The sequence below is a fragment of the Hippocampus zosterae genome, chromosome 11 (genome assembly GCF_025434085.1).
Source record: "Hippocampus zosterae strain Florida chromosome 11, ASM2543408v3, whole genome shotgun sequence".
Lineage (NCBI taxonomy): Eukaryota > Metazoa > Chordata > Actinopteri > Syngnathiformes > Syngnathidae > Hippocampus > Hippocampus zosterae.
The window spans coordinates 14,833,841-14,850,749 of record NC_067461.1 but is presented as its reverse complement, the minus strand read 5'-3'; the positions used below and the strand labels follow the sequence as shown (position 1 = coordinate 14,850,749).

General features: G+C 41.8%; 1 protein-coding gene across 1 annotated transcript in view; it reads right to left on the bottom strand.

The window, feature by feature from the left end:
* Positions 1 to 16,638, bottom strand: part of LOC127610385 (uncharacterized) — a 39,689-nt gene extending 23,051 nt beyond the window's left edge. The window contains exon 1 of the mRNA XM_052080522.1: positions 15,795 to 16,638. Within this exon, the coding sequence (XP_051936482.1) occupies positions 15,824 to 16,522 (699 nt within the window). The 5' untranslated portion in view covers positions 16,523 to 16,638 and the 3' untranslated portion in view covers positions 15,795 to 15,823. The remainder of the gene's footprint in view (positions 1 to 15,794) is intronic.
* Positions 16,639 to 16,909: the final 271 nt, after the last annotated feature.

The following is a 16,909-nucleotide window of genomic DNA, read 5'->3' as shown; positions in this document are numbered from 1 at the left end:
TCGTGCATGTCAAACTCATTTCCATGTCACGACGTTGCTGTTGGGATAGTATGTAAATGTGTCACTCAAACACTCGGTCGTCTTATATTTTGTGTCAGTTTTCATATTGAACACGTAATTGTGCTGGTCTCTGCAACTTTATCTATTGAACCGTTTTAGGCTATTAGTGAGGCAGCAGAAGACGGCCCTGAAATTATCAATCATCCGTTTCTGTAGCGAATTAATTACACTCATTGATTACTGTGTATGAGTGATCTGTTGCTAATGTTCTCATCTGCTCAGTCTAATGCAAGCTGATGTCTCTTGGGTCCTCGCTCAACATCTGCTCATTCACCTCACACACCTACAATTTGTTTCTTCTGCAATAATTGCAATCGTTTAACAGGAAGTCCGCCGCAGCGAATAAAGTGTGTAGGCATAAAATAGAAAATCAAGTTGGATTTCACCCTTTCTTGACAGCGCCACACAAAAGCCTACCATTTATCTGATAAGAATGTTCCATTGTGTGTCACTCTATATAGCAGAGCAATTCCTGTACCCATGAAATGTCAACAGTGGTGACTTCACACCAGATGATTCAAGAAAGGAAAACAATTAGTTTTAGTGAACTCAAATGAATGGGAAAAAAATAACAAAAAAACTCATGTGAATGCTTACTTTTGTTTGTCCTCAGCACTGTCACCTTCAAGTCAATCCATTTATCGATGTCAATATAACCGACTGAAACTTTACTTCAGTGTTTATTAATGGCTCATGTAAACTTGAGTCCGTGTGGAACAGTTTTGAATATTTCTCTTCTGCAGCCGACCTTCGTCCTTGGTGCCCACCATTTACGTACTTGCATACTAAAACCAAAAAAAAACAAAAAACACACTCATTCATTCATTCATTCATTCATTCATTCATCTTCCGTACCGCTTGATCCTCACTAGGGTCGCGGGGGGTGCTGGAGCCCATCCCAGCCGTCTCCGGGCAGTAGGCGGGGGACACCCTGAATCGGTTGCCAGCCAATCGCAGGGCACACATAGACGAACAACCATCCACGCTCACACTCACACCTAGGGACAATTTAGAGTGTTCAATCAGCCTGCCATGCACATTTTTGGAATGTGGGAGGAAACCGGAGCACCCGGAGAAAACCCACGCAGGCCCGGGGAGAACATGCAAACTCCACACAGGGAGGCCGGAGCTGGAATCGAACCCGGTACCTCTGCACTGTGAAGCCGACGTGCTAACCACTGGACTACCGGGCCGCACACATTAGAAGATAATGATTGGAACTCAGTGCAAAACACAGCTCAAACATGTTTCCCATTTAAATGTTCTTACTAAAAGTCACATTGCCAAAAGTGGTGTCAACAACAGTGGTCTTGAATAATGACATAAATATGCACAAATTGAAATGCATGAATTGTTCATATTGCTTCTTTTACAGTTTACTGTACAATGATGCATATTAATTTTACTTGTTAAAACAGTTTATCATGTTTTGTTATAGCAACTCAACGTTCCCTGTAGAACGGCATCACCTCAACCCTTGATTCCTACGAAGGGCAACAGACTCCTATTGAAATAGTGGTGGTCATCAATGCAGCTGGTGGCACTCCAGAAATCCAATTGCTAATCAGCCATCTTTCCCTTACAAAAATGGGTGGGCTGTGTCAAGAACGAAGGTCACCAATCGGGGAGGCGTTGGAGATTGGCAGCACAACATCAGCAAACACACAGACAACAACATAATAACCACACAGGTTGACGGCCGTGACCTAATTGCAAGTAGCGTTAAGCTGGGCCGAATCAGTAAAGTTGATTCTCCAATGACGGGCATGAAAGTAAAGAGGATTTTGACCACTCATAGAAATGTGAAACAGTAAGGCTGTGACTTACAGTACAATATAGATTACTAATTGCCGTAATTCATTTTACAATATTTGCGGTGAAAATCATTACAATAACTCCACCTAATTTTGGAGTTACTTTTATCCAAAACAATTGGCAAATTCAAAATGTTAACATTTAGTTTGAAGATTGGATTTGACAAGGCAACTTTGTGTATTGTCTGGTCCTAAATTGTCACAAATATATACGGCTCATACGTCAAAAACATTTGCACAACATGTTTAGGCTCTGCTCACAAAACAAGGTATAAATTGTTGGGGTTGAAAAATAGAAAGGATCATCTCGAAATGATTGCAACCTGCTCTCCCTCTTTAAACAGATACTCAAGAAGAATGTGCCCCGATCCAATCCCTCCTCCCCCAACTCCAGTACCATTTTGACCCTCCATCAAGAAATCACGGATGTTTTGTGGCTTGCTTGTTGGCAATAGTATGCAAGCACTATGTAACAAATTCGTACAAATCTGTGGCTATAGTGGGGCACTGGACCAAGTAGATTACTTTTTTTCCCCTTTGGTTAAAACTGTATTGCAAGATTTTGTTGAAAAGAAAGCGATTCACAAACATGAACCCCACTCTCTTTGATGAATTTTGTATGGTTCAAGTGGCGACTGATACAACAGCATGGTGATTGTTCCGAGGTTTGCACTCTACGGAAGGCAATTACGGTTGATGATGTGATTGTTAGAAGTAGAAAGGATGAGCTCTCCAGTGTGTACACTTTGCTATATTCAGCCAGATGCTACAAAACAGATAGGATGGTACTTCACAGCACGGGTACAAAATGACCCAAAGCAAAAGAGAAGACAAAGTCGGTGCAGATCTCAAAATTCAAGTCAGAAAGAAACAGAGGCCGTAGGGAACACCTGATAAAGCATTTTGCAAGGAGGAGAATTTAAATTGGCTGATAGTATGAGCTTCAAACTTCAAAACAGACATTGCCTCCAAACTATTTTTTTTACGCTTTTTTTTCCAGACATACTCAAGCATCAGAGTCTGGTGTCAGGCATCGGGTCTCATGAACACATTGGTGAGGTTTATGAAATTACAGTGTCAGCGATCAGACGTCGGTTTAAAAGTCATCATGTGTCAAAAATCCTTTTTCCACGATTATGCAATTGCATCATTTGAATTGCGTCAGCGTCTGGAAATATGTGACAGTGTATAATCGGAGAGGCAGCAAACAAAAACAACAAAAAGTCACAACCCAACCCATCCAATTCCATCTGTCATGTGTCGTTCATTCACAGCCGCCACATCGGGGGTATGGCAAGAGTGGATGGGTGCAGGTGGTTTGGTATTCCAGATGAATGATGTAACTTTGACAGGTATTGTGAAAGGGTACGTGTTTTCGTCTGTGACTGACAGGTGACAGTTCCGGGGTTTAACATCTCGCCAAGTTTAAGCTATGATTGGGTCCAGGTTTGGTGTTGCCCCGAGCAAATGGATGGCTAGTTTGTCTACATGGAGGTAATTCAGTGAAAATGGCAGTCAATACCAGATAGTTTGGAACTACCCTTGACAATGGTTACATTGTAATTATTTGATTTCAAACAATGATAGTTAAAGATTCCAAATATAGAGTGATGTTGGATATTTACACTGCACACAGTAGAAGAAAAACAGGCTGCTGTGAGATGCGATGCATTGTTGAGACACTTTTTTCACCCCAGAGATGACTTTGTGATTAGAGACATTGCACGTGCATACCGTCTATACGGGGTGATGATGTTATTGTCGACATTATTACAACTTTACTTGAAAGCCTTCACAATATACTTGAGTATTCTCAACAACTCGCCGGGTAACTAGATGAGTCGCACAGGACAATTCAAGGATGTGATCCGTGTGCTGCATCACAGTTTACCCGACCGGCAGATTAATTCACCTGCACTTTCTGTTGGGAACCTTATGCCAGCTCCTTTGTATTACTTGCCAGATGCAATGGCCATATTAGGTTTCATATTAATCCCTGCAGCATGAGATGCATGCAAAGCGCCTCCTCTGTGGTGTGTCAAGAAAATTAGCATGGGCACCAAGAAATGTACCGTGACCGCTGAGGGTCTGAGACTTTCAAAGAGAGATGGGTTCATTTCCGCACAAGTCCCCCTTGATTTAAACGTGTGGGCTTTATTTCCTGAAATGATTGCACTGCCCAAGTGTCTCCAGTGCAGCAAAGTCAAGTCCCGGTGCAAACTCTGATGCACTTTCTGCTGACTGCATAGAAAGTGAGGTGCCTGCCTTGGGAGAATTTGCTGCAATGCTGCTGAATTTAGTGTGTAAGTGTTCATTAATGTATGATTAAATGAAGAAACACAGCCTAAAGAGGAATTTTCTCAAACACGTGAAACGATGTTATGTTTCTGTGTTTTTGAAAAGCTCATGAATAATATATGGGAATTACCGGCAGGAAAAGAGGTTTAATCAAAACTGTTCTTTTTTTTTTTTTAAACAAAGTAGGGCATACACGACAATGGCGGCGCTAGCTAAGGAGGCTGTCAAGACCCCAAGTTAGTGACCAATAGTCTAATAGAATCTGTCATTAAAAACAAACTCAAAATCATGACTTTCATGTAAGGGCCAGCAAACAACACAGCTCCGAAGTCATTTTTTTAAATCATAGAATCCACAATCATGTTTTGATTAAATAAAATGGGTGAAATATTCATTGGGTCAATCAGAAGAAATAGCAGAAGTAGATGACAGAAAAATACATTTTGATAGCTGTAGAGACCCCCCCACCCCCCAAAATAATTAATGACATCAGCAAAAGGGCATGAGTGATGGTATCCAAGTCTACCATTGAACAAAAAAGTATGGAGGCTTCACCCGAAGATAAAAACCACTCATTAGCAATAACTGAAAGCCCATATCATAGCTTGGGCTTGCATGGGTTCTTCTGGGAGAGGCTGCATCATAATGGAAGTCTCCAGAAATATTTCTGTCATTTTCACAAACTGTAATCAAATCCATTGGAAGATTCTTCATTATTCTGCCAGGTAATGGCCAAAAACATAACCACATGGTCAAAATCAAGTGTTTCTTTAGTCGAAAAATAAATAAAGAAATCGTCCTCACTGTTCCAATATGTTTGGATGACGGTAGGTTACCGGTATATCATTTGACAGCCAGTCATAGTGCAGCATATACGGTACGTGTTTCATCTTTCAAAATGTTTTGGTGGTCACTTTTGACACGAGTTAAAGCAAATTCAAGGATGTGAACTTATTTTCACTGTCTGTTTAGTGTTGACAGTAATTGTAGAGGAATGCATGAATTAGGAAATCATTTTTAAAAAATGGTGTGTGCACAAGCTTGAGGTCAGAGAGTGATTGTTCAAAATGTCAAAATCGGATATGCGTGTCCCATGAGAGATAGTTATGCGGTCAATACATTTTTATCCACTCTTAGGAGAAAGGATAAATTAGAACTGTTATATTTTCTGAAAATCACTCAATGTGAGGGCTAACAGACATGGGAAGGTCTTCAGGCGAGTGAAGCGTACTCATCAAAGTGTCTTTGTGCACTGCGATCTTACACACTTGAATGTGGAAAAAGGACCATTTATATGAAAGATAACATTGGTTGAACAGTCCGGACACGTAACTGGAAATATGAGAATGTCATACTGGAATTAAGCAAGTAAGTCAATGTCATCTGCTCGGAGATAAATGTGTTAGTCTTGGAGCCCTCTGACACTTTCCATGTACACAGCAGCGAAAAGACTCGAGCATGCCCCGACCAATCTCGTGTGGTCAGTTAGGGACGGCAATAGGATTTATCTTCATTTACTGTCTGCTACGCTGAAATCCCTGAGAAATGAATTTCATCATCTGGTTACTCTGCATACGGTATTTATTGAGCCCCTCAAACGCAGGTGGCATAAAATCAGCAGGAAGCATGCAGGCACTATTCAGAAAAGTAACGGTCGACGGTGACACCTCTTGTCTATTTTGTGACCGTAAAAGCCCCTCTGCTTTCCCCATCTGTCTGAAACACGCCAACTATCTGGCAGTGAGAATATTTAATACAGCCACACAAGAGAACACAGAAACTGTGACAAATGGAATCTGCTGTGTATGCAACACTCTTCGGGGACCCGCTCTGCCTCGAAACAGGACAATGCTGAAGATGTGCCAAAACCAAGTACAATTGGCAGCACTCCTGCAGGGAAACCCAGAACCTTCACAGAGGATAATGACACTGGCTTCACTTCAGGGACAATGATGAAAGCCCCCCACCACTGCTCTAATTATTAAAAACTGGACATGAACCAATGACTCTTGTGAGATGATTGTCCAAGGAAAGAAAAACAACCAGAACTCTTCTTCTTTTATTTTTTAACCTACAAGTAAATGTTAAAGTGTTACTTCAAATTTGTCTTAACCTTTAATAAAATTTTATGTTGGAAACAAATTGACAGGACCAGATTACGTTCGACCTTGCGCGTGAATTTATTTTTATACTTACACTTATGAGAAAAGTTGAAATACAACCGGTACTTTAAAAATTGCCGGAAGAGGTAATAAAGATTTTATGTTTGACAAACACATAAATAACTTTGGCTGAGTTGGTTTGTGTGCAGTCGTCAGCAGACTGCTTTTCTCTATAATTGCCACTGAAGGGTACTGAAACACTGTGCCACTGTATGTTCATGCTATATTTATAGCTGTTCATATCGAAAATGGCACAGGAGATGTAAAAAATATATTTAAGAATGCGGTGTTTTCACAGGAAGGCACAAGGATGCCATCAGTCAAGACTGAGACTGGTTACTACATTTTAGTACACGATGTGATGAATAACAAAAGGTAGAAGGTGTTGCCATGGAGAATAAGTCAAAAACAGTGTGACAGCATTCCAACCTGAGAAGTCAGTTGGTGATTATGCAATAGCGCTCCCACTGTATCCTGCTTGCTGACTTGGAAAACATGCGGTTGATTTTCACACTGGTGCACCTTCAATAGTTATTGACTAGTTATTGAATAACCACCAGGCCCACTTGCCAGGTCCTCGAATTGATTTGGTAGTTACTGTGCCGATTGCAAATAGCTTTAAATGTATGATGACTATCGGCGTGTGCCGCTTGCAGTGACAGTATCTCAAAGGTCTAATTTGCAGCCAGACAACAGCCATCTCCATCGCGGCTTGGGTGTGTCGGCACTCATTGATTGCTAACAACATCCTAATGTGCGTATTGATGTCCCAAATAAGTATCCAGATTGGACATGAATAGATGATAAAATAGCCGCTCATGATTAATTGCATTGTTTAGGTTCAACCGCTGCAACTACACTGATAACAGCAATTTGACTCTCAGTGACCGAATGCCCAGCACTGCTTTACCTTGATGTTCCTCATTCCTTTTCTCAACATCAATATCCATATTTTCTTTTAGAGGCAAAATTTCATTGCTATTTGAGTCATGAAAGTGATTTTGAAATGTTCATAAACAACCTTTGGCACTTTGATGGATTTTGTGTCGCTGCGTGGAAACTTTTAGATGCGTTGAAAATTGCTCATAAACACATTGTGCATAATGAGGTAAACGACCTCGTTTTCTAATCTTTCATTCATTCATTCATTCATTTTCCGTACCGCTTGATCCTCACGAGGGTCGCGGGGGGTGCTATAGCCTATCCCAGCCGTCTCCGGGCAGTAGGCAGAGGACACCCTGAATCGGTTGCCAGCCAATCACAGGGCACACAGAGACGAACAACCATCCGCGCTCACACTCACACTTAGGGACAATTTAGTGTGTTCCATGAACCTGCCATGCATGTTTTTGGAATGTGGGAGGAAACCGGAGTACACCGAGAAAACCCACGCAGGCCCGGGGAGAATATGCAAACTCCACACAGGGAGGCCGGAGCTGGAATCGAACCCGGCACCTCTGCACTGTGAAGCCGACGTGCTAACCACTGGACTACCGGGCCGCCTTAATCTTTCATTGAATTCAAATATAAAATGATTTTAAAAAAACTGTAATTGGGTAACAACCAGTCCAGGTTGACCCCCGCCACCAACCCACCCCATCTGGGATGAGCTGCAGGTCACCTGTGACCGCACCTTAATGAGGACAAACAGGATAGAAAATGGAAGAATTGAATATTTTGATTTGAAAATATTAAGATTTTGATTATGAAGTAAAACATGACATTTACAATAAATACATTGACGTAAAAATTTGCAAAACAGATTGCAAATGAGTTGAATCTTAATAAGCCTCCTTTCATTTGGTGTTTTTTGTCTACTTTCTATTGGACTATTTTCAGAAGTCGATTTTTGGCTAAATCCTTACCATTAAATACTAGGCAATTTAAAAAAAAATAAGAAAAGAGAATCAAATTCCAATTGGTGACTAACATCTTCACACTTAGCAATATTAGAACCATCAGTGGTGTGTCTATTCACACGAAGACATTCATGAAGCATAACAGTAAAGTTTGCCAATAATGTAATGGCGTCTCTAAATTCAGAGGGTGGATTTCAAGTCTTTTATTTCCAACCCTCTCTGGTGTGTAATGCTTCGACTGTGACCCGGATGGCTTCCGTTGCCATATTATTGAGTCTCTCAATCCGTGGATCACTGCGACTCCATAGAGAGGGATCATTGAGGAACAACTGTGTGTTTGGAAAAGTAGTTTTGGTCATATACAAGTTGAAGCTAACTTTAAGAGGCTATTCAAAGTAAATAATACAAAGTTTGGACAGTACTTGGCAGTATGCACCAAATAACTGGAGTCCGGCAGGGACCCAAGAAGAATAAGAAAAAGACAATGACAATGAGAATTTTATAGACAGGAGTAGGAGTTTGAGCTACTTGGGAGTACATTTTACCCTCGGTAAGCCATTTTGAATGTTAAACTTTTGGGCATTTTAGGAGTCAAATCAGCTGTTGGCACTCAACAGCGTGCTCTTGCAGGGGCCACAAATGAGGCAGTGTTCACTACCACCATGGCCTGGATGTTCTCTACATGCGAAGAGTTAAAAAAAAAAGAGCAATCCATCCATTCATTATCTGATCTATTCATCCTCACGAGGGCTGCGGGCATGCTTACACCCTGAACAGGTCGCCAGCCAATCGCAGGACACACACAGCCAAACAACCATTTGCACTCAGAATCACACTTTGGGACATTTGAGAGAATTCAATTAACACAATTGCATGTTTTAAGAATCTGGGGGAAAAAAACGGAAGAAACTGACCTGTTTTCATTGCATCAATCATATTGCTGTTAAGGTTGCTGTGAGTTCCTGGAAAGTAAGAGTGCCCAAACATTGTCAGGAACGAGTGTGTCTGTGCCTGTGCATAAAAGACGATGTGCAAATATGGTATGGGGGAGTGGGGAGGGGTGTTCAGTCGTTAGGCAAGTGCATTTGCAGACAGATGTACAGTACATATTTTCTGATGGTATCATGTTGAAATGGTAATCCGAATTAATTTTGGAATCAAATCATTTTAGCAGGGCATATGGTTCCTGCCCTAATTTGTTATGTTGATGTGGTATGTAGAATTACAAATAACTTACTGTCCATCCCCGAATCATAATGCTTTTAGAGATGGAAACATGTAAATGTGGACTCTTCATGTAAGAGTGGCATGTTTATCATTTAGCAGCGCATATGTGCTTTTGAGCCAGTGGGAGTAAATTAGAATGCCCTCTTCAGTTTAAATTCCGCTTTCAAAACCTTGGAGCGGGTATTAACAAGCCAACCTATCAACATGGATGAAACGTGTCATTAGCACAAGGACAAAGCATCTTATCTCTATCTACTCTTAGGATAGAGCTGTATTAAAGCCTGAGAAAGAAACCCCTCGTGACGCCGAATCAGTTTGCAGGGGGAATGATCGTGGAAGTTGACTGGTGCTTAGCAGGAAGTCATGTTTGCAGTGGGAAACAAAGCCTTGAGGAGATTAGTGTCGCTAAAACTTTCAAAAGACGTATTGATTCAAAAGGTCACATTTTTCCTGCTCTCACAATGAGACTTCTTGTCTGTCTGTAATTATATATTTTATTACATATCCAAGGTTGCATTAAATGGATTTTCACAATGATATATCTAATCTTTGTAATATTCAAACTCTGGTGTTTTTTTTCTTTTCCAACACGGAGGTCAGAAGTAAAATCCCTGGAGCTGAGACGGAATCAATTTCTCGCTCAAGCGCCCAGAAAATGGGCAAATTAGCTCAGGGAAGATGCTGGGAGGAGTTCAGGTGATTGGGATACAAAGTGTCACTGGTATTTGCATTAATTGATGTTATAGCAAGAGAATCGCTGAGAATACTGAAAACACCATTAAAAACCTGACCCACCACCCAATCTTGAACGGCGAATGGTTAGATGTACTTTCACGCATTTATTTTTGTTGTGTTGCAGACACACATGTGTACACATCACCGATCAGCTTTTGTTTCATAATAGGTTACCGTATTTTTCGCACCATACGGCACACCTAAAAGTCTTCAATTTTCCCAAAAGTCGACAGTGCACCTTATATATGGTGACACCGTCACTTTATATTCATCATTTGGTTGTTTTCCCATTAGTGTGTTCCTATGCCATCTAGTGGTGATTATTAGCAGGAACCAATTGTCACCTAAAAGGGTTCTGACAACTACTTTGTGAGCAGCCACTATGAAATAAATAAAATACCAAAAACAGTTAACTACTGACTAAACGAAGGAAGAAGGAGACAAGCAAGACTTCTAAGGATGTTTAGCCCCTTGTGAATGTTAGCCCATCAGGTTTGTGTGCCTTTTTCTCGAATCAATTGTCTTCATAACTTTTGTCTTTCATTTATTGTCTTGTAATGGAAATTGTATTGATATGGCTCATGTCCGTGTTTATGACCAGTTCTAATGGCTTTGTTACGGCTGTATTGTATTGTATTGTATTGTACTGTATTTCCCTTTAGCGGAACACCATCTAGTGGATGCATAGCGCAACCGCAGCCACTATTGTAGCTTCTATTCTCTGCGGCTTAATGCAGTGTGTGCTATATATGCAAACAGTTTTAAAATAGTCCATTCATCAAAGGTGCACCTTATAATCCCAAGTGCCTTATAGTGCAGAAATATGGTATATCATTTTTTTACAGTCTGATTTTTACCTATCTTACACTTATCGGACTTTAATCCACATTTGGAAGAAGCATACATTCTTTTGATCTGATGATAGCTGTGTGTTGTTTTGCTCATGCATATCTAAATTGTTCCACCAACAAAACAAATAGAATCCATTGAAACCATGCAGCCTTCGTGACTCTTAACAAAGACGAAAAAACAGTCGAGCCGATGCACTGAGTTCCATATTATTGCATTTGAGAATGCTGTTGGTCTTCCAAAAGGTCACTGATCCTAATGGCATTTCAGAGTGGTTGGGTAATGGGGTTGACTGATGCATAGCGAGCGCTCACAAGCACAAAAACACAGCAGGGAGCATGTTCGCTAATTGATACCAGTGCCTTTTACATAAATCCGAGATTGTTCACAGTTATTTGGTGCAGGGGCTAACAAAGGAACTCATCCATAAATGATCAGAGCAGAACAATATGTTCTACTACAGTCATTAATGGTCTGACTTGCGTATGTACTGGGTCGGTTTATGTAGTGCTGCAAAATGCTGTTAAATGTCATGATAACCCATTCGGTGAGTCAGATAAATGTGGTGTAGGACTAAAGTCTTGGGATCTAGCTTCTCATCAATGAATTAATCAAGTAGGGATTAGTCGATTTCCCACTATCTCCCAATGTTTCCTGTGGGTGTAATGACCAGGTAACTCAATGTGCTTCACACAACCAAACGGACATCTAAAAATATTAACAAACACAACAACATTCCCAAGGCAGAGAGAGCAATTAACTTATTAAAATTACTGAAAGAATGTATTCTCGATAATATTGAAGTACATTTGCAAGCAAACATTTTAAAGACATTAAAGACAAAGTAAAAACAAGAAAAATAGCTTACAGAATTTCCTAAAAGGCCGTAGAGTGAAATAGATTTTTAAACCGCTTAAAACACCTTATTCAAATAAAAGGGGAAAAAAGCTTTCTCAACTTATACTTTAAGCATTTATATTTGGGGCTGGCTTCACTTGCGACGGCAACATATTTGTGGGATGCGCTTACCATCTGGTCCATTTTCAGATCGTGACAATAAATGCTGCTTCATCATGTTTGTTTTGAAACCTGGTACATTATAAAACAAGAAAGAACGCCTTAATGACGGAATTGTGTATACGGCTATTGGCAATTTTTTTTCAATGTACAATTTTGTCATTTGTCCTACCTCTGAGCATTTTAAAATGAAGTCACTCTACATAAATGACCCTCATTCCTCAGTGGCACGAGCCCTATTTTTGTGACACCACTAAAAAGTTAAGATGAAAGTCTACACCTCAATTACCGGTACAAGTTCATCATCCTTTTTTAAATCAGCTTTGGCTGCATCATGAGAAATTAAATATGTGATTATAAGAAAAAAGAAAATCACTGACCAAATACCTATGGACCTAAGTGTGCACACTTTAAAAATCTTCTGGATAATATTTAACATGGAAGTGAGCTGCTATCATCTGAAGTGACCTTTCAACTGGGAGGTATTTAAACTTTTGGAGCATCTTTTCACAATCGCCATGTTTTAAATGAATACGGAAATGAATATGAAGGAGAGGTTGCCCGCTTCACTGTTGAAAGGCTCAGAGTTCCTTCCTTTGTGGAGTTCTTCCCATGCTGGTGTGATTTTCTTCGCGCCATCAAGCTTCCAGTGCCCCCATCCCCACCCCCTGCAACTAAAACATTGTGTGTTATGTAGGTTGAAGACTTTAAACCAGTGGTTCTTAACCTGGGTTCGATCGAACCCTAGCGTTCAGTAAATCAGTCTTCGGGGTTCGACAGAGCCTCTACCATGGAGATTCAGTGTGTCATTTTGTTATGACACGCCCGCTTGGCCATCACTGGCAGGTTCATTTTGTGCACAATTAAAAAATAACTATACAAATTGTGCTTACATTTTTTTCTGTTTTTATGCGTTTTGTATGTCTTGAATTTGTAAAAAGAAAAAAAATCATCTTTTTCATTTTTCACTAATGAAGGGTTCGGTGAATGTGCATGTGAACCGGTTGTATTCGGTACCTCTCACAAGGTTAAGAACCACTGCTCTAAACTATCTATTGATGTGTGAAGGGCTGTCTCTACAAGTACCCTTCCACTTATTCCAGGATGTAGCATAAACATCCCAACAACGAATTGATGAATTTAAAGATACAATTATCATCATCAGGATCAGTTTTCTGGAGAAGCACAAATTACATTGCTTGGTGGTATTTATAAAGCATATTTTCTCCACTGCTCCAACATGCACATGAATGAATGAGCACATTTTTATCCCATGAGCAGCTACTGTATGCAACGTTTTCACCTGGTCTGCTCGACTGCCCAACCCTCTCGTTTGTATTCCAGGAGCAGAATTTCCCTATTAGGGGCAGTTAATAAGATGCTAAGTCTTTGAAATTTCAACCTCAGCAAAAGGACGTTGAGCACTTTAAACGCATTAACATGCCCCGTGTGAAGCCTGCGAGCGCTTGGAGTGCAGTTGTCTCATTTTTGAGCCTAGCTACTCTCTTCTATAATCTGCAGACTTTGATTAAGTATAATTAATACATTACCCCTCGTGCCAAGTAGAGGGAACAACATAATCTCCTCAAAGTTCCGACAAGACTGCAAGGAGATGAACTCAGCTGAAGCCATTTTCTTTAAAGGGATGAGATCAATTGTAATTCCACAGATCAAGTGTCACCGCTGATTTCATGCCTCCCAAGTGCAAGCCACCACTGGTGTTCATTCATTGTGACACTAGAGGCATAAAACGAGCCTGTGACTTTTCCGCTGGACATATACAGCACGTTCTAACTGGAGCTGATCGATAGCAGAGGAAAATGCTCAAAGTACTGAGGGCTACTGGATGTCTTGCTCCGGGACACGCACACGCTCTACAGCCCTCTAAACCTGTCAATCACTTTGTAGATTCACGACACGGTGTCAAAATGAACATCACAACTTGACTTGATGCATCGAAGAAAAAAATTCCACACTAATGTTCTGAACTGTTGATATATTGAGACAAGCATTGACTTTAATGCCTTTATGTGTTGGAACTGTCTCCAAATTTAGCAATAATGCCACTAATGGCCTCATTGTGGCAGTCTGGTGAGACAAAGTTGAAAGACAAAAGTACTCTTTTATTGCGGTTATTAGGCAACAATTTAACAATTCACCCCATTGTACCAAAATTGACACAAGCGTTTTTTTTTTTAATTCATATATTATACAGCGGTCTGAAAAAGTGTTTGCCTCCTTCCTGTTTTTTTCATTTTTGGAGGTAGCATTTTGTGTTATCTTTGACAAATAATTCATTTGTTTGATGATCTCAAACATTTAAGATAAGAAATCCTTTATTTGTCCCACGATGGAGAAATTCCCAAGTTACAGCAGCAAAAATATAAATGGGAGAAATGTGGCAAACAAGCAAAAAAGAAAAAAAATAAGAAAGGAAGGAGCAAACACCTTTTCACACCACTGTATAAGTGCCATGTTGTGAAAACGCAAAAGATGTAGCTATTGTGTTGTATTGTATTCCATGTCTTTGCAGTAGAATTGGAGGATGTATTTCTCCAGCAGCTGCCTGTGTTGTTGGGATAATACCGAATAGAAAGTCTCCTATCTCCCTCGTCACAACTCACCGACTCCAATAAACGACCTCAGACTCTGTTGTCATCATCATAATGACCATGTCAAACCGAAAAATAAATACACCCACAGTGGCCATGCTATGAAGCAATTTGCTGTCACGCTACGTGAAAAGTTTACGTGAGGACTCTGGGCTTATGGTGGGTCGAATTGCAGAGACTGGAGAAGATTGACAAATACAACGAGTAATTTTTTTGAACCAAAGGCGGCGGGGGTTGAGTTGGGAAAAAGTGGTTGTTCTGTGGCCACGATGTCGCTTTTCCATTAGCCCCAAACTGTCTCATACCACACCACATGGCTTGACCTGGCACCACATCACGCTGCTTTTCAAAAAGCACTGACACGGGGCGGGATCAACTGAACTGTGCAAACTGCACATCCACGCAAAATGAGGCCCCCCCACAGAGGATGGAGCTCCACATGTGGCATGTTCTAAATCTAGGGAAGGGCAGATGAATGAGATAAGGGGATGTCGTGTGTTGTGTACGTTATGATCTTTTTATTTACATTGTACAAAGCAGCCAGGACAAAAGCGTGTGAAAGTTCGATTTTCTTTGATCACCATCACACTTTGCCTCTTTGCTGTTAACCTTTTGGAGTGTGGGGGCATCTCAAAATAATTACCGATAAATACATAACTAATAGCAACAAACTCAAAGAAGAAACCATTTTCTTGAAAATGTTGGTTGAACTCCAAAACGGACCACATGATGACAATTTGACTTTGGAGGTTTCACTGGCTTGTCAACCAACTTTTACACATTTCTGAAAATTCCGCAATTTACAGCATCGAACTGCTGAGACAAAAATACACTTCTCCCTTTTCTTCGACAGCGCACATCCTCATAATAAATCGATGTGTGATAGGTGTGCCTAAATTGATCATGTTGCATAGTCAGAATGCACGCTGGAAGAAAAGAACATAACGATAGGCCCACGCTCATCTGTCCTCCGAGCGCCTCATTAGTGCGGCGAGTCACCGTCAGTGCACAAACTGAGTGAATGTAAATGTGGTAGAAGGGATCTCTCTTGGTGGCACAGCCCAAGAACACCTCCGGGGAGGAGGCTACTATAAATCACGATGCGTCACATTTATCATGGGAACTCCCAACAGGATTCATGAACTAGCAGTTAGAACTAACCATCCATCCATCCATCCATCATCTACTGCTTATCCGGGGCCGGGTCGCGGGGGCAACAGCTTTAGCAGGGAAGCCCAGACTTCCCTCTCCCTAGCTACTTCTTCCAGCTCTCCCCGGGGGATCCCGAGGCGTTCCCAGGCCAGCTGGGTGACGTAGTCTCTCCAGCGTGTCCTGGGTCTTCCTCGGGGTCTCCTCCCAGTGGGACATGCCCGGAACACCTCACCAGGGAGGCGCTCAGGAGGCATCCGAATCAGATGCCCAAGCCACCTCATCTGGCTCCTCTCGATGTGGAGGAGAAGCGGCTCGACTCTGAGCCCCTCCCGGATGACCGAGCTCCTCACCTTATCTCTAAGGGAGAGCCCGGACACCCTGCGGAGAAAACTCATTTCGGCCGCTTGTATCCGGGATCTCGTTCTTTCGGTCACGATCCATAGCTCGTGGCCATAGATGAGGGTTGGGACGTAGATCGACCGGTAAATTGAGAGCTTCGCCCTTTGGCTCAGCTCCTTCTTCACCACGACAGACCGATACAACGTCCGCATCACAGCAGACGCTGCACCGATCCGCCTGTCGATCTCTCGCTCCCTCCTGCCCTCACTCGTGAACAAGACCCCAAGATACTTAAACTCCTCCACTTGGGGCAAGATCTCCCCCCCGACCCGGAGGGGGCACTCCACCCTTTTCCGACTGAGGACCATGGTTTCAGATTTGGAGGTGCTGATTTTCATCCCAACCGCTTCACACTCGGCTGCGAAACGCTCCAGTGAGAGTTGTAGAGACCCGTTTGAAGGAGCCAACAGCACCACATCATCTGCAAAAAGCAGGGATGTAATACTGAGGCCCCCAAAACGGACTCCCTCAACGCTTCGGCTGCGCCTAGAAATTCTGTCCATAAAGGTTATGAATAGAATCGGCGACAAAGGGCAGCCTTGGCGGAGTCCTACCCCCACTGGAAACGATTCCGACTTACTGCCGGCAATGCGAACCAAACTCTGACATCGGTGGTATAGTGACCGAACAGCCCGTATCAGGGGGTTCGGTACCCCATACCCACGAAGCACCCCCCACAGAACTCCCCGAGGGACACGGTCAAACGCCTTCTCCAAGTCCACAAA